General features: G+C 36.6%; 1 protein-coding gene across 4 annotated transcripts in view; it reads right to left on the bottom strand.

Moving 5' to 3' along the window:
- ATRX (ATRX chromatin remodeler) overlaps positions 1-27,398 on the bottom strand; it is an 89,735-nt gene that overhangs the window by 7,057 nt on the left and 55,280 nt on the right. For all 4 annotated transcript variants that reach the window (XM_076347421.1, XM_076347423.1, XM_076347422.1 and 1 more), the window contains 11 exons: positions 24,701-24,838; positions 23,580-23,755; positions 21,506-21,623; positions 17,578-17,708; positions 17,195-17,283; positions 16,853-17,025; positions 14,346-14,499; positions 13,944-14,047; positions 11,778-11,886; positions 10,496-10,673; positions 8,887-9,081 (listed from right to left, as the gene is read on the bottom strand). In XM_076347421.1, the coding sequence (XP_076203536.1) occupies positions 8,887-9,081; positions 10,496-10,673; positions 11,778-11,886; positions 13,944-14,047; positions 14,346-14,499; positions 16,853-17,025; positions 17,195-17,283; positions 17,578-17,708; positions 21,506-21,623; positions 23,580-23,755; positions 24,701-24,838 (1,565 nt within the window). The remainder of the gene's footprint in view (positions 1-8,886; positions 9,082-10,495; positions 10,674-11,777; positions 11,887-13,943; positions 14,048-14,345; positions 14,500-16,852; positions 17,026-17,194; positions 17,284-17,577; positions 17,709-21,505; positions 21,624-23,579; positions 23,756-24,700; positions 24,839-27,398) is intronic.

The following is a 27,398-nucleotide window of genomic DNA, read 5'->3' as shown; positions in this document are numbered from 1 at the left end:
GTCCAAATGAAGAGACGATAAAATGAGAAGTCACTCCGTAGCTCTACTATATTTACTCTTTGTGCATGTCTAACTTCCTGCTTTGATCCAAATTCACAAATAGCAGCTCGGAGCACTTCACAGTGAAACAAAATTAGAAAGTAATTTAAAAGTACAATTTTCCTCAGAGAGAGGGTAATGGATTAACAATCTGTTACAGAGATGACAGTCCAATCACTTAATGAACCACAGGAACGCACTCAGATTCCTCAACAATAAATGAAGTTTGAGAACCCAAAAAGAATGGAATGTGCTCAATGATTTTTCCTTTGCTTAGGCTGGATACCTGAGAGGACCTATCAATAATCTCCCTCTATAATACATAAAGAGCACCTCTACTAGATTTAAAACACTAAGTAGTACTTTGGTCCATCAACTGTCCATCAGCATTCAACAGAAAAGGCTGCTTTCTTAAAACTGTTAAGATACATGTCGAGATAAATAATCCCCCACCCATCTGGACTAAGAAAGGTCAAATCACTGCTATGAACAGGATTTGATCAGCAGGTTGCAATTTAGACCTCTATATTCCACAATACCCCTAATGCTTAACTGCTTTTAAGGTTAACCGAAATATTTACAATATCCTTTATAATGGCAAACTATTGGGAAGGTTTTGTTCACAGGCATACTAACATTTTAGATACATAACTGTATTTTTATTTTTATATATATATGAAAGCTTCAATATAGCTCGGCATTCAGTCTAAGATTTATAATACAAAAAATTATACATAAGTCCTATTAGTGTTTTTTGAAATGCAGAGTAACCAGCATGCTGAATATTTCCTAGATAAAGCAAAAACAAACTAGCTGCTAACCAAAATATTAAGTTGCTACTGCCCTTGTCCGGACTACAGATGCCACATTATGATAGATCATTATCTCAATTAAAAAGTGATATAAAAACAGATAGAGAAAATGAATGTGAAAAGCTGATATTTCAAGGTAGGTAGTAATGGTTTTGTAGTCCTCATTCTCACTGAGTCAACATTCCAGTCTCCACAGTTTTTCAAAGATGACGCCTCTTTGTGTTAAAATAAAGGTAATACTGCGAAGGATGAAGAAAAACACACTCTGTAAGACTATTAAAAACTGCTCATGCTGCACCACAGGAGTCCCCTTTTGAAGGTAATTATTGAACATGAGTTTTTTTAAATGCACTTGTATCACCGATGAGCTTGCTGAATTAAGAAAGCTCCAATGTACCTTAGCATTCAGTCTAAGATTCGTATTACTAAAACATTATCTCATTGAACTTTTGGACCACTCCTGAAGTGAGTTACAGTGAATACACTGAATATACTTTTTGCAGTAGAATTATACGAATACCTACAGTCCACTCCACATCACGCCCTTATTCTACTAGGCATTTGTACAAACAGGAATATAAACTGTCCTACCCTGACATTTTATAATCTAGATAGAGCAATGATTGGAAAGAATGGCTTGTTCCCACAAGCAAACAGATTTTTGCAACAACACTGGGAACTGCACGTGGAAGCCCTCACCAGTGGTTTTGTCACAACAGCTACAAAAAGTTGTTTGTTTCCGTGTGTGTTTAAAACTCAATTCTGTTAACCAATTATATAAGCTAGTCTTTGTTTCATCCTTCTACTATCTGGTCTCCCTACATTTGAATCAATGCTTTCATTGCCAGCTCCTCAACAAAATATTCAGTGTAATATCTGCACGACTAATGGGCACAAGGAACAAATAATGGTATTTTTGGGGTGGTGGGAGAGAAGGCAGAGAGAGAAAAGGGATGCAATAATAGGATATGATGAAAACATCTAGAGGAAGTGGGTGAAGAAGTCAAGAAGGTATTACAAAAGTAAGCTAAGACAATTAAAGCGCTCTCAGCATACCGTAGCTGTACACCAGTGTGTGGAGGGTTCCTGGACGCGCATATGCATTAATTTCCATGGTAACACTATTATTGAAAACAATACTGGAATATAATCCACACTCACTTAGCCAACACAGTCTTCAAAATGTGGTTTAAATTACATCCAACTGTGTATTTGCTTTTCTTTGTCTAAACTTTATTTTGCATTCACTTTAATGATGGAGCTTGAAAACTGGGATATGGAAGGTACTGCCATTTAGTTTGTTTAATTTTACAATGAAAAAAATAATAAATTCACCTTACACAGAAAAAAAAAAATCAGAGTAAGTATTCCTTTTCATTTGTTTAGCTTGATAGAACAATTATCAATTGATTTATAAGCTTTAAGACAAAATCCTGGTGATGAATGAAAAAATGCAGATACTGAAAAAAGGTTTTGAATTTTAAAAAAAGGTTTGTCTTTTTAAAATCCTGATGGAAATTAAATGCTATGGAGAGATAAATGTATTAGAAAGGAAATCTTCCATGAAGGAATGCGAGTTATGTTGTAATTCATAAACAAGTTTTTCTCAACCAACTGAACATTTAATACCAAGGTTAAAAATGAAAATAAATTTAATAAGCAGCAAATTCTTCTGATTCTGAGATCAACAGCCTTCCAAAATTCATAAAATTGTCCACCAGTATGGAACTACAGTAAAACACATGCCCTGGCTATGTCCTGAGGTAGTATAAAATAACGATATACTTTATCCAACTGAATCGGAACTATTATTTTAATCTGCTTTTCCAATCTGCATTACATGACCTCAACTGAGCCAAGTTTTCATTTCACATAAAAATGTGACTGTGACTCTAATCCACTGAACGCGCTGATCTGGGGAAGAGTAAGCAAGGCACAGAGGGTGCAATAGTGCCAACTCCGAGGGACACACAGTGCCCCCCCATTTTGTCTTTGTCCAGCTCCTACCTCATATACACTGCTCTGAAATACGTATCGCACTGGCCAAGGTAAGTCACAAGCATTGCACTTATCACCGAGTCCGGCTATCAGTATTTGTGGTGAAAAAACTTTTTCCCGTTAGCTACATGTCAGCCAAGTCTACCCCGGTATACAATCCCTTGGGAGCTGAGTGTTAAGAGTCTGTGAGAACCTACTTTAAAAAACCCAACAATAGCCTAGTCATAAATCACACCGATTTAAAAAAAGACTCCAGATCCACTGTTAAATTCAGAGCAAAGTAAAGTGTAACACCCGAAATACAATCATAATACATTGAACAGAATTCTCTCACCTTACACCATCTTTTCCTTTTGAATTGCTATTCTACAGAAATAATAACAAAACCTGCTTATGCCTTTAGTCTGTGTTAGATAACGAGTCACTACATTTGCATAAAGCTCATGGCCTATATACAGTAATTATTTCTATAGTTAAAAGACAGAAAACATGACTGAGTGATTACTCAGTCTTAAGCAACCTGTTACACCTTTTTTGGACTGAATTTCTAAGTAGTCCTTTTCAACTCTGCAGGGATAGTGGATGAATGAAATCAAGCAGTGGAAGTTAAGACTAATTTAATAATTCATGTAACAACATTTGTAACAAAAACATTCTGTTAAAACCAAGTATTTACATTGTTCAAGACACAGAAGCTGTTTCAGAGGGGTAAGGGCAGAGAAATGGCACTACGAAGTTACGGTTGTAGTGCAATAGGCATTTTTCCCTGAGAACCATACGCACTGGCTCCTCAGTGCTCCTCGGCAACCTGAAGCTCTTGTTCAGACCGCAAAGGGCAGAAAACTGCTGCTAAAATTAAAACTTGACATGAAACTTTGATAAGCTTCCAGGAAAACTACATACTGCACATTTGCCATGTGACTTTTATATAAAATAGCAACATTCAACATCTCCCCCCTCCCCGCTTAACAACACTTTCTAAGAAACTGGTCTTTGACTGAAACTTGGATTATTGCAAAAACAAAATTCTCAAGGATACATTTTAAAAATCAAGTAGTATTTGTTTCTTCACTCACAGAACAGCTTTACTTCTGACTTTCAGAACAGTATTGACTGAATTCTCCTAGCCCATTAAAAGCAAAAAAATTAAAAATCATTTTTTTTCTCTTACATCAAAGAAGTTGAAAAGTGTGTTAAAACTAGAGTTACAAGAAGAACCCTAACGCTTAGCTCTGAATCACTCCTTCTCAACATACATGATTCCTGGCTGCGTACCTAAAGAAGCTTCCTACTGTGGGGTGTCAACTGAAGTCAGGAAGGTCTCTGACTTAGCAGACATCCAGCAGAAAACCTATTATCCCTCCAGGTTTTTCCACATTCACGCTTAGACGGCTGGAGAAAAGATGGAAAGCATTTCACCTAATTCCTACTCATAATTCCCTCTAAAAAGCATGCTTGGAAGGGGTCAATTCTAAAATGTGTATTTTCAAACATCTTTGTACCCATGTTCTGAGGAATCTGTTCTTTCAGAGCCTAGCTCTATCTCCACTTGACACTTTTAGTATATTTACGTGTTTCTACTGTGCATTTCACACCAGTGCTAAGGATTACAAAGGTAATCCCTTACCTTACTGTCTGCACAACAGTGAAATTACACAGTGATAACATTGTTCAACAGACTATGCTTTGAAGATGTAAAAGAGGCCTGAAGACAAAGAGAGACAATTATACACAAAACCTGTAAAAGGCAGAACTAAAGCTGCCTTTTAGCCTAAATGCCTATTTTGCTCTGCTGGTAATTATAAAGGAACAGCTCAGTCTTTGTAAGCAAGGGATAGACAGCTCAATGACGGAAGAGAAATACAGGTAAAGTTTTAATGGCCTTTGTTTCCAGCTAAGAGCTGCAGAGATCAGGTTGGGTGTGCTGAACTTACCATGAACAAAGCATCGGAATATCATGCAACATGATCTTAAAGAAAATTTTAATCTCCAAATGCTATGTAATTAATCGATGTTACAATAAAATGTTTTCATAAGCATATCAATAGTCCTTTTAATCAACTTTTTTAAGAAAATGCTACGAGTGTGTTGTTAAATTCATTTAATTGTTAAGAAGTTTTATAATTATAAAGCTAAATCATGCATCTCTGTTAAAATTACACTGAAATAAGGAATAGTTAACTTTCTGAATGAATAACCTTGCACAATTTAGAGAATAACATCCACTGCAGTATTTCCTACAGCTGATACTTGCTCTTGACTGTTTATGTAGGATTTTAGAGCATTGGATAGACCAAAAAAAAGACAGAATGGGAAATAAAACATTAAAGTTAAACTTACGATATTATAAATAAGGCATGAGCCACAATTCAATTAAACAGATTGCAAGAATCAAGGAAGGAGTCGCTGCAACTACTGGACTAGCTCAGTTTTATGTGCAAAATGTCCTGGTCTCGGCTGGGATAGAGTTAATTTTCTTCCTAGTAGCTGGTACAGCGCTGTGTTTTGGATTTAGTATGAGAATAATGTTGGTAACACACTGATGTTTTAGTTGTTGCTAAGTAGTGCTTACACTAGTCAAGGATTTTGCAGCTCCCATGCCCTGCCAGCGAGCAGCTGGGAGGGGGCACAGCCAGGACGGCCGACCCAAACTGGCCAAAGGGGTATTCCATACCATACGACATCATGCTTAGTACAGAAACTGGGGGAGCTGGCCCCGCTGCTCAGGAACTGGCTGGGCATCGGTCAGCGGGTGGTGAGCAATTGCATTGTGCATCACTTATTTTGCACATTCTTTTATCATTATTATTATTATTTTCCCTTCCTTTTCTGTCCTATTAAACTGTCTTTATCTCAGGCCACAAATTGTACTTTTTTCCCCCCGATTCTCTCCCCCATCCCACTCAGGCGGGGGGGGAGCGAGCCAACGGCTGTGTGGTGTTTAGCTGCCTGCCGGGTTAAACCACAACAGTAAAGCAAGAACCTAATTGTGGATAAAATGAAAATAAGATATTGCAGTCTGCTCAGCTTCACAGGGAAGACAAATGCAGCCAAAAATAAAGTGGGATCATCAAAATAGTAAACAAAAGTACAAAATGAAACAGAGTTCTCCGATATAAATTCCTTTTTGACAGTTTACTGCCTTGGCACTAAGCACTATTCATCCAGGCAAGGCAGGTCAATGCCAAATCAGCAGAGAAGTCACCCTAAATGTAACTATTCGCTTGGCATTTTTCCTTGGCTGAACTACCCAGGATTCATTCATGGTAACTTGCCACTCGGGCATATTTGATGGCCTTACAGGACAGACTTCACTCCTATGCTCAGACTCCCTGCCCAAAGCTCAAATCACAAGCAATACTTTACATGATGACAGCTACTGATTTTTATTAACACTCCTCGAAACACTCCCCCCCCTCCCCCCCCAACATTTTGAAGAAGTTTTCACCACAACTATACCAATGACACATGAAAATACCAGCTACCACGCATGCCACAGGCTACTCTGCCAACCAGCTAAAAACGTGCATTGGGAGTTACGTATTTCCTACGACACTTCTCACCTGCAGCTCTCAACTCCCAACTTCTGCAGGAGCTGAGGAACTCGGCATCCAGCATGATTCTTCCTCACTACCAATTCAGGGGGACAAAGAAAGGGAAAGAATATTTGGGGGTTATGGCTAACTTCCCATATTCTGTGAGGCTATCAGGAGTGTAAAGCCCTGCTTTCAACAAATAAATTCAGAAACTGCTAAAATAAGATAAATCTACCTGATGACTTATAGCCTTTTCAACCAACAAATTAAAAAAAGGGATCAGAAATTTGCACACAGTATGTACTAAGATGCACATCTTCAAAAGGACGAAATTCCATTCAATACCATTTGCTAAATCCGTAAAAAAATCCCAGAGAAAATTCCAGTACACAGATTTGCTCTATATACAGCCAGGGACTTGGGTAAAAGCTTGTACTCGACTTAGCTTACACGAACCTTACACCCATGGTTGAAAGGGAGTTAATATGGAACTGAGTATTTAAAACTGAATGATAAAGCAAGTTTGGAGTTTATAAACTTTCTCTTTTACTTTACACTTCGTTCATTCATTGATTTATTATTGTAAAAGAAAACAAGTAACTTTCAAAATAGAATTACTGCATTAGATTGATCAATGCTTTGAGTAAACATACTCAGTTGCTTCGTAGGTTTTCGACCTATTTTTATTTGCTTAAAAATAAGTAGCAGCAGCAAATGGTGATGCATTAGCTATGAGTTTGTGGAAGCATAAATGTATATGGAATAAAATAACTAAGAACGTAAAAAAGATAAAATAAATACTATTAATTACAACCTAAAGGAAGGTTTTAGGAGGTAAAAAAAATGAATTTGCCAAAATAAAAATGTACAACATAGTAAAATGGTGGAATAAAATTTTCAGTTATCTACAATTTACTGCTTACAGTGAGAAACATTGTAATAAAAAGAGCTTAGACACAGTCATTACAGTTTGTTTTCAAGGGTTTTAAAATGCATGTGTAACAGTTACTAACACTTATAGGGCTAACACTTCCTAAATCCCCCCGGCAGCTGCACCGACACTGTAGGTGGTCTAATAGACTGTTTCAGGGAATGGCATAACTATTAAGAATGTCAATGTGATGCCTGACCACAATTTATTACATTATAGTGGTCTACAGATAGTCTAGAATGGAAAACATACCATTTTTCCTTGGAAATTAATAGATTTACAAACTTGAAAACCTCTCTCCCCACACCCAGACACTGTATAATGACCTAAACAGAGTAGTATCTCAGAAATTTAACCAGTTAACTAACTACGAGCCACACATTTATGTGTTACCATTTACTAGCTATTCACCTGGTAAGAAGCAAAGATAATTGCACAACAGCTTAATGATGAGTTAGTCTTTAGCAGACCACATACCCAAAGAATATAAATTAGACAAAGTACAAAACCTTAGCCTAATCTTAAATACAAACTGACTTGGAAAAAAAGAATAAAATAACTGAACCAGTTATTCTTTCCCCTGAAGTTTACTCCTCCCTGACTGTAAAAGTTACAGGTTTTATTTTTAAAATCAGTTAGTAAATTTTTCAGTTCCCTAAGTATCACAAAGGATAGCAAACCACTACTACGCAGAGCAGTGACAATGAACCACTACTACACATGCCACGTCCATTACAAATAGATTTAGGCAGGCCTCAGTGAAAACAAACCATTGTGATCTTAAAAGTTCATTTAGCACCAAGTCGGAAAAAGGTCTGACATCACTACTTCCTATTATCTCAGAGTACAGAATATCAGCATTCTCACTAAGTTGTGTAAATGGTGTAAATGATTGTCTACAAAAATGTCACTGGTCTCTGCTAGTACTGGCAACACTAGAAATAGATTACAAAATCTTAGCTTGTCCAATTTTCCTCACTTAAACAGTAAATAAGCGCAACTTTTTCCCTGTCTCTACCGTATCTCTATTAATGGTCCCTACAAGAAGAGTTAAACAAAGAACTAAAAACCAAAAAGGCCTGGCAAAGGAGAGCATGGATTAACTTGACTCTTACGAAGCCTTACCTAGGTAGATAAAAACCAGACCCTGAAGTACGGTACCACCTCACAGATTTGTTATCACAAATTGAGGTAATGCTTGGTGTCACCAGCACCCACCTAGACGTTAATTTGAATCTTGGCTTCCACATTTTCCTGCAGTAAAACTTATTTTCACTCAAATTGCGTGAAAAAGTATTTTGTTTGTTCTGATTTAAAGTTTTTGTCTTTTAACTGAAGATCTTTTTCTTATACTGTCAATTACATTGAAGGAAGACTCATTATACCATCCGTTATATTAATTACATATTTTATTGTATTACCTGCTATTCACCTCCACTCAAAGTGAAAAATACTGCTCTAAAGTGAAAACACAGCACTCTTCTCCTTCCAAGATCAAATACCCCATCTCCTTAAACAGACATAAGTTACTTTTATAGCATAGAATTCCTAGTGATGTGCATCAACTTACTTTTGGCAACATTGGTGTATCTCTCTTCTTTTTCTTTTCTGAATTAGGATCATCCAGCAAATCTGGCTCAAAGGTGTACAGCTCTGTAAGTTCATTCATAGTAAAATGACGTTCAACTTGCTGTTGGTCGACAACCCGGAAAGACAATGACTGCTTTGTTACCTGACGATCATAGATCTTATCTTCCATCGTTCCCTAAAAAACGAAGACACTCACTTTCATACAAATACTGGACCTTCTTGTCATATAGAAAAAAAAATTCATAGATATAAAAGAGCTAGAATAACAACATAACAGTGTTCTATTTTCCTCCTTTCTTTGACCCCGTTATCTACAAAGTTACCTGAAAACACTTTGTTTGCTGAGGAAAAAAAAAAAGGAAAAAACCCCTCCTGGAAGCAAACACAAAGTAGTATGAATTGTGTACATGACAGATGTCATCTAGCTATTGACTAGAGTAAGAAACGTATTTTTTCAGTAGTGTTCTGAAGAGATCCTTTTTTGCTTCAATTCCCCAAAGTAGGATTATGACAAAAAAAAAAATGGCAATTTCCACAGCATGTACCTTATTTTGCTGCTTTGAGCAGCCTGAAAAAAAGAAAACAGATAGCATATCACTGGGGTGGAGAGGAGAGGGGAAGGGAAGCAGTCAAATCTAATTCATCACAGCTGTGCATGAAAAAGTTAGATCCTTGATGAAAAAAGGAAAATTACTTTTTTTTTTTTAAAAAGATGACTATGAGAAGTATGAGAACAGCACAGCCTGTTCTGAACATCGTAATTTAAAAAGGATAGCAACAGTTCAGAAGTGCACACAGAAAACTACAAAAATAGACTGAAGCCTGAAGAAAGAATCCATGTCTGTCAGTAACATGTTACAAAAAGTAATCTGTTTAAGTTGGCAAGTAAATAGTGAGTTGATCAAGAGTTAAGTACTGTTACTGGGAAAAGGTCTTCAACCTACTTTATAACACCTGAAGAACTAGAGGATGAAGCAAGATACTTCCTAACAAAAATAATGGCATTGTACTTAAAAAAAGCATAGATCAGTGAGCATCAGAATCATTACACATCTTTAATATCTGTAGGGTGTGATACACGTTTTCTAATCATGACTGGATGCCTTTTTATAAAAAAATTCTTTAGTTCCCTGTGATTTCATTCCAGTTGGACCCTCAGGGGCCCACAGACCACAGGTCTGTGGAAGACAGCTACGTTGAGCAAGCCTAATCCTAACAACAAACATCCTCTATGCAGTCTATCCAACTAAGAATTTTTAGTGGTGGGCAAATTAAAGAAGCTAAGAACACCATTCTGAGTCTGGATGTGTGAATCACTGCTAGAATTCCAGAATTTGTGTTACGCAAAGTGTCAGATGAGGTGGGCTTAACAGGAAATAATTTCGGTTGTTATTTATTTTACCAGTCTTCAGAAGAGCTTTTTCAGTGGCCAAATACTGCTATCAGATTAGGGCTGGAAGATGACTGGATCAGCGTGGACCACTACAGACTTCAACATAAGTCCAAATATTTACAGTCCAAATAGTTACAGTTTACAAATTTGATTGCAGGACACCAGAATATCACAAAAATATCAGACAGAAACCTACCTGAGCCAAAAACCTGTACACAAACACAGGTTTGTTCTGCCCAAAGCGGTAAACCCTGAAAATACTCTGGATGTCATATGATGGGTTCCAAGAAGCATCAAAGATGATTACTCTATTAGCAGCCACAAGATTAATTCCGAGGGAACCTGCTTTAGTAGATATAATAAACAAGCGGCCTCTGGAACAGAAAAAAGTTGCAAAATTTTAATATTTTGGAAAACAACTATAGTTCCCATGTTGCTGTGTTACTATGGAGTTGTTCATACACTGAAATAACTCAAAAACTTCATTAAAACACTGTATTAAGCATAAAACAGATACAGATTTTACAAGGACAACACTCTGAGCAAAACATACACTCCCAGAAATACAGATCAGGGCCTTCTGCAAACCAACTGTTAACAAAAACTGGTGGGCAAGAAAAAATTCTTGGTTTTGCATTTTTAAACTCTAATAAAATTAGTTATATCAAATTAAACCATAATTTTAAACAGGCATATCCCATGCTATTGAAACTGTTTCCTGGCTAGCAAACTTTCAGGATAATTCTAGAATGACACTGTCTCTTTGATGTATCTGCTTTTTTTGAATACCATCTCACTCAGGTTCAACTTAAAAGGAGCTCTTGACAGATACCTGACAGAATAAACGATTTAAGAGTATTAACACTGAATTAGTTTACTTTGTTCCATTTAACCTTTTTTCCCCCGAACATTATAAATGACTGCAACATAACTACATATTTTATTTTTTAAGCAAACCTCGGAAGGTGAAGCTCATTAACTTCATTAAACGTGTACAAGTTTGTATCTATCTACCTACCTATCCAAATCAGGCTTGAAAGTCCCATCTTGTATGAACAGTGGATGGCTGGGAGACAATTCTGGCGATAGCCAAGAAAGCTATATGCTTCTGACTGGCAAAGTGACTACTGTCTCCTGGCCAGACCCCACGGGGCTCTGACCTTCCTAGGTCCTTATATCCTTTTTAAGTAATTGTAATAAAAATACTCTCTTTGATCCAAATTGCCTACAATCTACACAAGAATGAAAACAGCAAGGAAACACTGAACAAGTATCGATCAGTACAAATAGAAGTCATCTCAGGAAACCAGAAACCTATTGTCGTTGCACATTTTTTGTGCAAATTCTGCACCTGACAACATTGTGATAGTTATTTGCCTAGCCGTAAGAGGTCATTTAAGCTAATTCAAGTAACAGAGACAGGGAACAAAAGAAAGAGAAGGGGGAAAATTAAGCATATATATCAGAAGAGATCTCACCTCACATTAGTTTCATCATTAAATTCTTCAGCCCATTTCTTTCTTGACTGAGCTGTAGTTGAACCATCTAAGCGATAGTAATCAATGTTTCTGAACCATTTTCCTTCACCTATAAATGGAATAGTCAAACTACTAAAATGCTGATTGCATAAGTAACCAGATTGATAATGCTGGACATATACAACTGTCTAAATAGTAAAAGAACAAATATGGAACATAAAATATACTATTCTCTGACATTTTAAAACAATGGGAGAAGGCTATAGGTTATTCAAGATAGAGAACATTTTTGGAGGATATACGTGCTTGCCACAGGCATGCCTTGAAAATTGTGAAGCTTGCTTAACAAAATATAAAATGCGTAACATGACAGAAAATAATAGCAATTGCATTTGTGATGACAGTGATCATCCATAAGCCTGCAATAGCTCCTACAAACCCTAAACCAATTGTCTAAAATGAGTCAAAAATAGAGTAAACGTTGTCAATGTCATTTTACCTTGCAAAAAGTATCCAGCATCTATCACTATCCATTTCTTCTTAAGATTTTGTTATTTTTTACAAAAAGATCAACTGATATTAAATGAAACTCCTCAAAGCAGTTTTATACAGATTGGAATTTAAAGATATGAATTTATCATCAAATTATGTTCCAAGGGTAAATTTTAATTGAAGTATTTGAGAAGACGTGAGCTTTTTTGGGGTAGTTCCCCTTATTTTTCACTATTTCTAGTTGTATACACACATTTGTAGAGATATGCCTTAACTCGGAGCCAAAGTTATTTTTAAAAAGCAACTACATCTTTAGGTATTATAGTACTAATTGTACTTTTCTAATTGATCTGTGTAGTTTCACGTTACACAATTAGTGTAAGTAAGTCTCTCCCATACAAATTGCATTCATAAGTAAATACTCAAAAGGAGATTTCAAAAGTCAAGGTCTAATCATTTTGGAACTGAAATTCAGAAAAATCTTTTTGAGTTATGGCTACTGCTTGCCAGATTAGGGGGAAAAAAATAATTACAGCTGATAGAAGATTTTCTTCTCTCCCCAATTCACAAGTAACCTTTCATTTTCTTTGGCCATCAAGATGTATGTACACAAAATCAACCCCACTGTGCCATCAATTATAAAGAAAATAGCATTTTTAGGAGACAGCACTGCTCAATACAATCAATTATGAGAAACAGATCATTATGTCAGGAAGGTCTCTATATAGTGAATCTTGCTATGATACACAGCCTAACTGCTTACCAAAAGAACTTCCACAAACAAAAAAAACCCCACCCCTTAAAACATTCTCTCAGATTAAAGGCACAAACTCCGTAAAATACAGACAGCTCGTAACATCTGAAGATGACAAGTGTTCAGAAGCTAAGGAAGCAACAGCCCGAAACAGTAAGTCTATGAGAGAGATATACTGGAGATCTTCATCTAGCTATGGTGCTGGTATCACTAAGCCGCATATGTCTTACGCAACTGTTCAACATCTTCACACTTAAAAAGAAGATAATTGAAAGGAATGGCAGATTCAAAGGAATTCTTCAATCAACACGTACTGGGAACTCACATAAAGATGAACCGCATCATGAGGAGCTCTGGGAAGATCTCACAGAGTAAACAGAAGAAACATCCTACGCAGAGGACATGTGTGGCTAGTGAGAAATTCCTCACCATTTGAGCATCACTAGGATAATTAATTCAATACTTTGTTTTATGGATTACATAAGGGAGCAATCTACTGCAGTACATATAAAAGCCTAAATTCACATTTTGCATGTTCTACACACTGTTTTAAAGTAGTCTAATTTTCTTTCATTATCTCTCCCCCAGTAGGAAGGACGAGAATTTGCTACACATCAGCATATAATATCACTTTTGTACAGAATTTAACAAAATGCCTTCTCTCCTTTCAGAAGTTGAACATTTAATCTGCTTAGGCTATATTAAGCTTGGATGATACAGAATGGAATCAGAAGCAAGAGTCCATAATGGGATAGCAGAGACCACCTGCAGAGAAAACCAATAATCCCGCCAACCTCAGGAATAGTACAGAGCATACAATACTTTTAATGAAAACAATTATTTCGAATCCATTCCCTTTGGACTGAACAGAGACTTGTAAAAGAGTTATTAGCTTTGCAATTGTTCAAGGTGACACTCACCTTTATAAATAGGAGGCTTCTCTTTGTCAGTTTTCTCCCTGTTGGCCAGCTCCAGAAAATCTTCTATCAAATCCAGAGATATTAGGGACTGGCTAAACACCAGGCTGAAAACAGAAACAGGGAAACACAAAATTAATCTCTGAGGTTATTTTAATTATTGTATTGCTTTATTTTTTTCAGTCCTCGCTCTGATACTACCTTTGAAACAAACAGCCTTTCTAGACACAGAGAAAGACTTTGGTGGAGTACATGCATGTATGGGAAAACTCATTGATAAAAATGAATGTAGCATGCACATTTGCTTCAGAAAACTGAGCTACAGCACTATGAAGACTGAATGAAGAACGCCGTCAGACTAACATATTTATAAGGTCATTAAAAATATTTCTAGAACTGACTTACACTTTGTCTCCAAGCTCCTCTGCCATTCGAAGAATTTCAAAGAGAAGCACCATTTTCCCAGAATGTTCCAACACTTCAGCATCTGCATCGGTGACAAAATCTTTGTACCAATCTGGCGCTGGGCTACCAGGATTGGAAGAGGATGTAGCTTTGCCTATTAAAAAAAAGTAAAAAAAAAAAAATTAAAAGATAAAGGCATGGTCTCCATTTAAATGCTTTGAAACATCTGAACTACAGAATTGTTTCCTCATTATTAGGCTTCACTGGTATGAAAAGAGTTACATAGGCAAAGAAAAAATAGCGCTTGCACTATCAGCAATTACCAGATTAGCAGTTACCAATAGCACAAGTCATCAATAAGAGTCACAAATCCCCTTTTTGTGTTGCAGGATATTTGGACAAATCAACAGCTTTATTTCCAACAAGTATGCATCTTTGAAAACTCATCCATAAATGTTACAGCCATTGAAAAGAAGCCTTCCATAATGAAAATTATTTTGAATCTCATCCAAACATCTGAAATTGCTAGAAAGAGAGTGGTCTTTTGGGTTACCTAGTTCATCTGTTGAGATGAACTCTCTGGAAGAAAGTTTCCAAATGTTACAATAGTACAGGCGTTTAAGATGAAACCCTTAAACCATCTCCTCTTACTTCTGTTAGGCTCAGATTTAGAATCTTTTTTTCCCTAAGTTAATTTAGAAGATAACATTAGCATATAGGAAAAAAAATAACTCTCCCCCACCTTTTTATATTGATTCACAATAGAGGGAAAAAACCCAAACAAATTCCACCATCACATGCTGCCTTTTCGCAAAGTTCTTTAAGGAAGTTTCTTGTCTGCTCATCTGCTAACACACTATTACACTAACAAAACCTGTAAAATACATACCTGGGAACAATCCTATTTTTAACATGTTACTATCTTATAAGTTAATTTTGCTAATTTGACTTCACCCCTTAAAAATATAGAAGTACTAGAAAGAATTACAAAATTCAGTTTGTCATTGTAAAAATACACCAAAATAACTATGCACCTAGCAAAATAAGTCTGTTGGGGTCTGTATCACCCACTCAAAATTGTCAGATGCAAACTGTGCTGCTCTTTAACGGTACTCCCATTATGTTTATTCTGAATTCAACCAGGAGAAAGCATATATTCAGCATTATAATCAGAACCAGAAAGACAGACAAGAACCATGAATTATCTTGATTTACATTACTTAATTTCTTTTATGATGTTTCTATGACCTTCAATTTAACCTCCTTTGCATTAGTGATAAAAATTGATTAGATTTATAACACTAACTTTTTTCACATAAAAACTTTGATCTACTGAACTATTTACTTACATAGTAGAAGTGTTCTATCTCATGAAAAATTCAAATAATTTACATTTTCAGACGATGCACTGCCAATCAATCATGACACACCAGTAACTTGCAGGTGCAAGATAGAACTGATCTTGACAGAGCTCACATTTGAGCCTTCCTTCATACAAGCTTTTAAAGAATGTATTTTTCGATACCAGAACAAAGAATGATCAAGTTAACCAAGTAAGAGACCTAGATGTGCTGTGGGAAAATCCTATACACACCACCTATCTATTTCTATCTTCACCCCTAAACTTCGCAGAAGGGCCTCCAACGGCTGCCATGAGAGAGAAAGCCTGCCCACAAACCTCATCTGGTGCAGCATCAAATGTTTGTTTAGAAATTCTGTACCTACATTAAAATTGAACAAGGCTGCATGAGAGAGGTAAACATTTAAGTGAGGCAGAAACTCATCTTGCCTGTAATGCAAGTAATTACCTTTAATACATTTAATCTGTATGTATTTTACACTCTCTCCCCCCCCCCCCCCCCCACGTTTATAATATGTTTGTCATTGGGATGGGGACCAAAAAAAAATTCTGACCTTAACTGTCCCCCAAAAATCATTTATTTAGGGAAAGTGATTAGACACACAATAAATGATACAATCAGAAAACTAGCTCTATGATACTAGCTACAAGACAAAAGCTAGATTATTAAAGAAAATCCAAAAATGAGATGTACAGATACAAGTAGTTTGAATAACAATCTTTAAAAAGGTCTTGTATTCCTGCTGCACTGTATCTGCTTGCTCAACATCCACTTCAAATTCCAGGTGCAACAATGAGTGACATGCATATTTCTTAATCTTTCCATTAATCTTTCACCAATATGCTTAAAAAGAGATGAAAAGCAGCGTAGCTCCTCTGTTAACTTTGTATCGTTTTGTACTCATGAATTAAAAAAATTAACCGTGCAGCTTCCTGCCACAAGACCCCTGAGTTCTAAATAGATGCCCCTTGTTTTTCCAGGACGAGTATCTTATTAGAAGTAGCGGGAGCTGTAAGCACAGGAGCAGTTCATGGAATTGAGGAATTTGCCATTTTGCAACAACGCAGAATTCCTGACAGCCCTCTCAAATCGCCTTTTGCAAAATGAAGCTGCCTTGTATTTTATTTACTTGTATATTATACTCACCTTCATCTGATTTTGTAACAGATGGAGGGTTGTTTACAAGTTCTTCTGCATTTCCTTCTCCACCTCCACGAGATCTTGAATTCCAGACTTTAATGACTTCAACATCATTATCACTGCCACTTCCACTCGAGCTACACTCTTTCTTCACTTTTTTCCCCTTGGATTTTTTTTTCCTAGAAAGGCAACATTGTACACCCCATTATTTTTTAAAAATTCTGCTGCTAGAGAACATATGCTAACAGATACATGAAATAAAAAATAAACATTCACTTTTATAGAAATCACTGAAGTTCTATTAGGGAAATAAATCCGACAAACAACAACAAATAAAAGCTCAATTACTTTGCATAATCATCAGAACTTAAGCTCATTGAAGTTTCATCGGAATCTGAAGCTATGAACTCATCCAGACTGTCTTCATCAAAATAGCCCTCAAAAGAGAAAAAACAGAAACTTTATTAAGTATGCTCATCCAGAAGCTTTTATTAAACCTTTAGCGATCTGCTTATTCTTCATTTAAACAATGGTAAGTTCTACAAAGGGTTGGCCTTGCAAAATGTTTTAAGAATGACAACATACCCAGAAACAAAAATATGACAAAAACAGCAGCAAAATTACCCCACAGCAACAAAGATTTCCATTAATTTGATGAAACTTTACCTAGCATTTGGCAAAGCTTATTTGGAAAGTTCTCAATAGAGAGTATTTTGATATATCTAATTTACCTTATTTTCTTTGCTAATATAGTCCAGCTGCAAACACCAAGGGTGAGTCCAGATTCTGCTCAACATCTGGAAATCCTGGAATAGTTTAGCTCCAGCTTTGCCTCTTCCACCTTCATTGCCACTACCTACACCTGACAATAAAGTTCAGGTTTTAGAATGAAACCTCGAAGTAAGTTTGCCACATACTGTTTCCCCTTTGAACAATCCGTTAGCGCAGTACTGAGTGTTCTTTCCAGATGCACATCATATTGTAACGTCTCTTGTAAAAGAGGTCAAATTACTGAGTCACAGGCATTTTTTTCCTAGTTAAAGTTGTCAAAATTAGATTTTCCCCTTTTTCTTGATAATGAGAAACATGATTACATTTTTACATAAAAGCACATTTCTCCCCAGTATAGGAATGAATCCAAATCCTCTTAAAAGGACAGTCATGGCTATTTAGGGTTTGTAGAAGCAGCCCAAGGTAGAAACACAAAATAAAATTTGCATTTAGGTTTCAATGAATTTGGCTTACTATTTTGAGCTACCTTTATTTAACGACTTGTAATGCTGCAGTATTCCGTTACAATAAAGAATCTAAAAAAAGCCCAGCCTATTTTTTCATTGTCCAAGCACAAATTAGTGCAAAGTAGGACAATGTTCATGGAGTTACATTTCTTTTTTGTAGTCTCAGTTTCTCATTAAGCAGCTCATTAACTTTAGGTTCTTGAAAAGATTGTTTTTCATATTTATTATATGCATAATTCAAGGCATGTATACCTGCAAGAAAATAGTATTTATTGCATCACAATCATCAAATGTCTACAGCAAAACAGGCACAAAGCTTATTCGGTGCATTTGCTCAATGCACAAGACAACCCCAGTAAACGTCTACAGAGTACAAATATTTTAACAAAGCAAGTTCTTGCTATGTTTTAATCACACAACAGCTTCAAGTATCTTCTCATTTGTGCTCCCCTATGACTTTGGGAAATGGAATTGTAAGGGCAACAGAAATTCTTAGATTTGACTTCCCTAAACCTGAGCTAACATCACAGAGAAACTTTGTTAGTAAGTTTCAAGTTAACAAGCCCTATAGACTTTTTAATTTTCTGTATTACAGAAGTGAAAGAAAACGTATCATTTTCCTTCAATGAAGGAAAAAGTTGGTAAAACTGCATCTAAAATGGGTGTTTTAGTTTATGCCTGTTACAGTGCACAGAAAAATGTAATTTTAAAAAATTTGCAGATGAGAAGCAGCAATTCCCCTTCTATATTTATCTTCAGTAGCAAGACTCCCTTTTTTATTTAATGAAAATCAGAAAGCACGTCGTCTTCTTTTGAAATACAAAAGTAATGCAAGGAATTAATGTGGGCATCAGCGACCAGCGCAGAGATTTGCTCTGAAGACTTGAGCCGTGGTTAGCTTAGACAGCTTTTTCCCCTCTAAAAGACGCCGTTTGTCTTTCCTTTCTCTTGTTTCCCCTCTTCTTTCTCATATTGGCTCTGGCACTGACTGAGTTGACCAAACTGGCAGGACGCTAACCCAAGATGAAGACAGAGAAAGCAGATAATGCTTTCTACTAGTTTAGGGAGTTTAAGCAGCCCACAAAAGGCTGGTAAGTCATGGAACAGTACAACCCCTTTTGACAAATGCAAACTTAGCTAAACTCAAATAATTCTGCTGAGCCCTTAAAGTCTAAGCAGACTAATTAAACTTCCTGTTAGGCAGTGCATTTTCTTACAGTTAGTCACACATATGATCCGTTAATAAATTAATGGCTCCAACAATGTAGCAAATTTGAAGCTCACTGTTACAGGCTTTTCGCCAGAGCAAACCTTTCCCTTAACTTTTAACAGACACTGGACTAGGGGCTACTTCCTCTTGTCTGCTGCCTGCTTTATTAAAAAAGGGAAGTATTGAAAGCCATCGTGTAAAGACTTCCGTAAAGAGTAAGAGAAAAACAGTTGTAAACATACAGCACTAGCTCTTATGCTAATCAATGATCTATAAAAGATTTACATTGCGTTCTAAATGCATAGCAGACCAACAAAGCCAGTGTTGGGAGAGTCTGAAATTACAAAACCAGCCCCGCTTTGTATTGGAAATAGGCCAAAGATAACCTACCAAACTACCGTAACTGTTGTGATTAAAAAATTCCTACGAAGAGCTACAAAGATTTAACCTAAATCATTTTGATGCATGCCTGTAAAGTAAATAGCTAATGCTTACCATTTTTAAGCTACTAGTTTTTGGAAGGCATTTAGCATGATGCAGAAATAAACAGAATACAAATAACCTGCTTTTCAGAACATTTATATAAAGAAGAGCCAACACAGAACAGACTGCAGTACAGAACTAATTAGGAATCAGCACTACACATAAAGGTTTGGGCTTGTTTATATACTGTTTTGAAGTGCTATTAGTGTAAGAAGGGGGGGGTTGTTTTGGTTATTTTGTATTTTTTTAAATAAAACACAAAGTTTTTACTCCTTTAGAGTAAAAGGGCAAAGGGGGCACTTGGCATTTAGGCATCCAGTTATTATTACTGGAGGTATCAGTAGAAGTGAAATTACTTTCACCGGTCCTTCAAAACACCTTCCTTCTGTAACTTAACCAAATAGAGGCAATAGAGACAATGGAACTGTGGAAATGAAGTCTAGCTGGCAGTTTATCTAGGAGACCACAAACTGCACTATCCAGAATCTAAAGTCATTAAGACAACACGGTGAATTTCATACTGCTATAAATCATAGCTTAATTTGAGATCTAATTAATCTTTCTTTTAATTAAACTTGGGAGAGTAACCAGAATAGAAAAATATAGTTTAAAAAAAATATAAATAAATCCATCAGGAACAGACAGGCATTTTAAGACAGGTGGCATAGGAAGTGCAAAAAAACCCCCCAAAAAACTGGCACAACAGACTATGTAGTACATTTTGTAATCATTGCAAAAAGTGAATACGCGCTTCAAACTTTAGACAAATCCTAACAGCAGTGCCTTAAACATTCTTGACTATGGAATCCAACCCCTGGTCATTAAGTCAATTATTATAAATGGTATTTAAAAAAACAGAATTGCTCCAGAACCCAAAAACTGCTGCCGAGGAATCTGGCTGCATGAAGCGCAGCGGTACAGAAAACCTCACTAAGAGTTTCTTGAGATTACCATTCTAATAGTCTATGTGGTACATATGTGTCTATCATTTAGAAGTGTTGATATTCCAATACCTTGATATACTAAAATTACAAGCTGCAGTGGTTTATCTCTAATATAAATGAACTGCACACCAGCCCACAGTAACATATTTTGGGTTGGTTCCCCCCCCACACACACCCCTTTTAAATTAAACAAATTTACGTTTTATTGGGAAGATGCAAGTCCCCAAGACAGACCAGTCAAGACCCCACTGAAAGCTGATGAAAAGCACGGTCATTGTGAAAACCAGACTTGTGGGTTTTGAGAACAAAAGAAGAGATAGTTCCGCAAAAGAGCCAATATTGGACAGATAACAGCTTCAGCTAGCATAATGACAAAAGGAAACTGCAAGGCTTGGCAGCGTGCTTACACCAGTAAATCTCAATTTTGTATTCTCTCCCTCCAGTCTTACAGTCAGTATCTTGTTTCTTGGAAGAGTAAGACACAAAATCAATTACGTTTTATGTTTAGAAAAGGAAGAAGAGACAGATGAACCAAAACCTGAAGGTGGACTACTGTTAAGAGATGCAAATATTATTATTCCTCAAAAAAATGCTTTCATGTGCAACCAAATGTTTTGCTATAATTCAAGTTTCAGAGCTAAGGTAAATCTTACAGGAAGCAGAAAAATACATCTGTAGAGCCAACAGTACATATAAAAAAACACCCTAACCTACCAACTATGGCAAAAAGCCTCTTATTAAATGACCATCAATCTTGTTACTTGAGAGAATTCTAGGCACATACCTGTTAAATGATCCAAGTAGTATTGGTAGAGTTTGCACTGAATAGGTGTCATTCGAACTTCTAGAACATACTCGTATTTTGGTGGGAGGAACTTTGTTAATGCTGTGTAATCTTTCCTCTGTAATTTTACAAACAGTACTTTAGTCATATAAATATGAAAACGACTACTGAAAGCTTAAGAACTTCTGGTATCTTAAACGACAAAGCACCGCGCATAAATTACAATGCTTCAGATGCTTTCCAACCACAAAGGGAAAAAAATAGCCCACTAAATACAATCCAATTACAGGCACTGTCTGCAGAAGCCCATCTTACTTAGTAAATGTGGTTGTCTAGTCAAAAGTACATGACCTGTTAACCCCATGTCCCAGTTCCAAGTCCTTGCAAACTTGACTGCAACTTCAGTAGCTGCTCTGGTAACTACTTTTGTGGGGTTTTTTAAAATACTAAAACCTCTTTTTGTGAAAGTGTGGGTAAGTCAGGCAGCTAATATCAATGTGCATCACAGGTGAACTCACTCACACTCAGCTTAACCATTTTCTGTTTTAGAGTACCTAGTTTCTGCATACTTGCCTGGGGCAATACAAAATTTACTTCTGTTTTCAAATTTTTTTGACTCATGCTAGTCTACTTCTCTCCACCTACCCCTTCATCCGAATGGTGAACGGTGTATTGATCCTGACCGACAGACTGTTGCACATTTAGGAGTTAAGTGACCTTCATCAGAGCTAACCTGCCTGCGCTGTGCCGTAGAAACTCCTTGGCTGCAGGATAACCTCAGCCAGCTCGCTGCAACAGGGGAGCCTACGGGCAGCTCCCACTTGGTACCGGCGATTAAGCCACCTGCATGGCCTTGCTGTTATCTAGAAGTGCAGCAAGAAGCTCTCACGAGAACATCCTTTAGGAACAGAGTTGTTTTCTTCTCAGGAAGTAATGTAGTAGCTCGAGCTGCTCTCTACGCACAGGATTTGCTCTGCGCAGCGCGCTGTGAGAAAATCCATCTGGGCTCCGTCCGATGCTGCACAAACACGGGATGCCCAGCTCTGAAGGCACGTAAGATTTACTTGCTATTTATGTTCCTCTTCTCGTTCTTTCGGTTTGTGTTCCTGTACCGCTGTATAGATGTGTAGAATTATGTATGCTATCCTTTCACTACTATTCATATTTCCAAGATCATAATTTTCTGATAGGAGGTCCTTTACCAGCCTTACACACTGCCATAAACCTTTTTCTTTCTTTCAAGGAGAAAGAAATCTCTGCTTGTGGGACTATGACCATTTCACCCAGCTCATGCCCACTTGGACTATTTAATCAACTACCAACAACTGCACAGCCAGGAAGAGGCACTTACTGCCTACAGAGTGTCACACCTTCGATCATGCTGCCGGTGCCTGGGTTTATAAAGCAGAAGAGCAGTAACTTCATGCTGATAGCACACGAAGTGCAATACCATAGCAGGTTAACTGAAGAGCAAGGAATCCAGCCCTCATTCTGGAAATCTAGGCAGTTTTGTTTTGTTTTTTTCATCTAAGGTCTTTAAGGTAACAAGTTCTTCACGCTTTTGGACCTGATTAATCTTCCTTCTCTCCTCTTCCCCATTGCTCTGATTCTCACAAATCAGAAAAAGTAGGAATTTGTGACAAGCTACGGATCACCAACTTGCTGTGCAGTTTTTAAGGCAGTTGAGTTTCTAAATATGTGTTCTTTAAATGTGTATATGGAATTAAAGGAGAATATTTCAAAGCAACTGATGTCCTACTCTACCATATAATTTTCTAGTCCCCTAGCAGGAAAACAGCTGTATTCTCTAATATATGTGTATGTCCTGCTTAGGATACACTGACATTTGGATAAAAGCTATGAAGTTTTTGTAAGTTTTTCTAGTCACAATAAATAATGGAGAGATCTAGTAATTAGTGAAAATATTTAAGTCAAAAGTAATAGCTGGATTCAATGGAGCTCTCAAATAGCAAGTTTACAGGCCTTTGAGTGCTTTTATCAGAATGAGATGAAATAACTCTTCCCCCTCCTTGCAGCTAATTCAAGTAAATAGTTACAGTAAAATTGTTCTTACCTGAACACATCCAGCTAACATCTCATAGAGAATATGTGCACGCTTCTTCATTACTCTGACATCTACCAGAGTCGAGTCTGCACACTGACCATTCTGAATTGGATTTATAAATCGATTTCGGAATTCCTTAATTGAACCGAGCAAATTCTCCTTAATAAAGTTAACCATGCAGTGATCTAGGACAAAAAAATCAGACTTTAGTTGTTCAAAATGGAAAGTACAGTACAGGGATTAATTCTAACAGAAAATATGTGTGTCATATCTAAAACTAAGAACTTTCTGTTGAGCAAAAAATACCCAAACAACCCCACATTTTCCAGAAAGGGCATCTTAAACTGACACATACTCTAGGCACAGCGGTAACTTCTACATTTAATATCAGATTTAAAACTACCTCATCGTGTTTATTACACAAAGTTTGAAGGCTGCTGTACCCTAAAGTAATCATATAACAAAATCGTATTTGCAAAGATTTTTAAATAGATTCAAAAGCATATTAATCAATAGGAAAAAACATTACAGCATATTAACAAACAGAAGCAAATGTTACAAGCTAGTTTAGAATGACATTCCCAAGACAGTAACATAAATCACTGTTTAGTAAGTTCACTAAGAGCACTGCTCTACAACGGTTTAAAACAATTTAAATTGATGCTGCTGCAAGACCTGGTCCACCCAGTTCCCCTCTGAACATTCTCTCCCTTCCCCTTTTGACATGCTGAGACTCATCCGATCCTTTGGTTAGCCAGATCAAGGAACTAAACTGTCAGAAAGCTATTCACTTCTGCATTGTTAACTTTCTGATACTCCTCATACAGGCTTCCTGAGGAATCAGATGTATGTAAAGCCACACCAAGGGAAAGGATGGAGGAGAGGCCAGATTCCCAACCGCTTCATTTTAATTGGGCTTAAAACATCCTGGAGCCACATCTTGAGACGATGATTTAAAATGCAAAATGCAAAAGCAGATTGTTAGGTTTTTTTAAGATATAGAAACCCAGCAAACAGCTTCACCGTATCAAATTCTTTTCTTCTAATCAAACTAAATCTATCTATATATTGCTGAAATGCAAAAGTATATTCAAGGAAATAAACACTTCTTAAACCAGAGAACTACTCACATTCTATAAGATTATTCTGCAGTGGTGTTCCTGTAAGAATTATTCTTCTCCTAGATCGAATAGAATTCATTGCTTTAGAAACAGCAGATGCTTCGTTTTTTAGTATGTGCCCTTCATCACAAACAACAAAGTCGGGGCCTAGAAAGAAATAACATTAGATCTCTTCCATCTTTTATAACCACAAAGAAACTGGCAGCTTAAAGAATCCAAAATTTGTTCTACTAATGTTATTAAGTTTTTTTTTTTCATTTTGCGTGTGTGTGTGTTTCATGGTGGTTTTTTTTTTTAGCACCGTTAAGGTTCTCACTCAGCCTTTGCACAAGCATTCACAGTAGCCATTCTGGTAAACTACAGGCTGTTGCTTGTAAAGTCTTCGTGGGAAGGATTAAATACAGCTTTGCAAATATATTCCTATAAAAATTATCTATCCATGCAGCTAGTGTGTGCATGTCTACATATTCATTCACCCTGTCAAAACTTCATAAAACTGTTCCTTAAATCCAGCTTAGGCTGCCATCTACTGGTGCTCGTCAATTCTAAAGAAAATCAAAAATCAGATAACCAGTAATTTTTCATTAAGGCAACAGGCCAGTATCAATAGGGGTAAACAGTGCAATCAAAAGTCTTATCTAAGATAAGACACAATCAAATCTGATTTGAATTACAGACAAGTGAATTGCCACCTTGTAGCTGAAAGTCACGACAGAAAATGTCCTCAGCTTTCTTCCAGAAGATAAAACCAAGGATTCTAGACTGCTATTTTAGGTGAGTTGCACAAGGAATGTCAAAACCACACCACAATACATTTCCATGGTATGCAAAGCAACTCTAATAGAATTATTAAGTGTTACAATTTGGGGTTTAAGGTAAATAACACCAAACTTGGCAGAACAGACTTACAGACCCTAATGGTTTTCAGATTTGGGGCAATTTCTGGAAGCTCTTTCCTTGAAAGGAGAAGTAAAAGATATTCTAGGATCCAACTAGTAACTTAGAGTCAACGTTTTACCAGATCGAAACCTGACCTCCATTCCAGTACTATCAACCATGAAAGCTGAAGTCAAGTTTATGCACCTTTGAAAAATGCTACACAAAGCGATCAGCTTGGTTCATCTACTCAGCTCTAAAAAGGCTGATACTTGAGGTGGCAAAGGACTATTTATCAGCATGGACAATCCAATCCAATCTTTTATAACTTACTAAGAACAGTTTTCCTCAGACTGACTTTAAACTGCCTTGTAAAGAAGAAAATTAACTCTAGGACAGTGATCAACAACAGAGAATCAATTACACCTTTGACCGCTTGCATGATTTAATGCCAGTGCCAGTCATCATAATCGTGCCATTTTAAGTGTCAAAAAGTGATTTAAATCTTACGTGCTAACAGAAAAGGAATCAAGATTTTTTTTCCCAAGCAGAAGAAAATTGTCTTCTTAACCAAGTCTAGAAGACAGTTATCAAAATCCACATGTGAATTCTGAACACACTTAGACTTGTCCAAGCCTACTTATTTCTCAATTTTCCCACCTGCCACAGAAACATTTCCCCATATTATTTCACAACTCAACTTTTGTACCTTCCCCAGTTTTGACAGCATGCAAAACATGGAGTGGCTACACACAAAGCCTTCCTTTAATTTTAGGCAAACATCTCTTAATAGCAAAGGATCCTTTCTCTAGTCCTCATTCTAGTATTTCCTGAAGAGTAAGGATCTTGCAAGCTGTTCATGCAGCGTACAGTACTACTGAGATGGTCTGGAGCCGTTTTCTAGAACGGAGGCATTTGCAACATCTCCCCACCAGATGTGACAGCTTGCACATTAATATATCATTCTCAGAAATAGATTTGGTCTAGTACATTATGTTTACAATCAGAATCAAAGTACATTAGAGAAGAAGGATAATGAAGTCTTAATGACAGATAGCAATCGAAATTGTGCAAATACCCCAGAAATCAATTTCAGTAAAGACTGTGATTCATTAACGTGAAGTGGTTAAAAAACAAAACAAAACCAAACCAAAAAACCCACCTCAAAAACTGTTGTTTAGAGTAAGCGAATGATAACAAAAATATGAAAAAAAAAAGTCTTAGTAAAATTATTCGTGGTTTGTTTGGCAGACATGTAGCATTGATATCTTGAACTAACATCTTGGCTACAATTCAGTGGCAGGGATTTCCACAGATTTGTGGTTTTTTTCCTTGTTCTTAAAAAACATGAATGCAATTCATTATGGACAGAACATTTCTCAAAATATTATAAAGGAATGTAAAACTTAAAGGGACCTCAAGGGATCATTTAGTCCATTTTCTTCATCTGAGATAAGATTTATGAGAAAGGGACATACCCTCCATGAGAGAAGTAGGAAACTCCATGACCTCTCTCTTTTACTAAAACATTGTGCAATAATACCTAATTTAAATGATCTCTGCTGCAAATCAGAATAAATTCTGCCCTTTCCTTTCTCCAACTGATGTAAAAAACAACTGGTAACAGTCCTTTCAGTAACCAGCTCTTACATGGTGGAAAATTTGTCAGTTTAGTTGTCTTTTTTCTAGGCTAAAAAGCCTTACTCCTTCAATCTTTCCTCAAAGATCACAGTCTTCATCTTCTTATCCTTCTTGCTGTACTTGCACGTTACTATATTGATACACATAAAACATACTCAGCGATAGATATATAGATATACACACAGTTCTC

The sequence above is a fragment of the Aptenodytes patagonicus genome, chromosome 9 (assembly GCF_965638725.1).
Source record: "Aptenodytes patagonicus chromosome 9, bAptPat1.pri.cur, whole genome shotgun sequence".
NCBI classification, from domain to species: domain Eukaryota; kingdom Metazoa; phylum Chordata; class Aves; order Sphenisciformes; family Spheniscidae; genus Aptenodytes; species Aptenodytes patagonicus.
The sequence above is the reverse complement of the archived record's forward strand: the minus strand, read 5'-3'. Positions and strand labels throughout refer to the sequence as shown.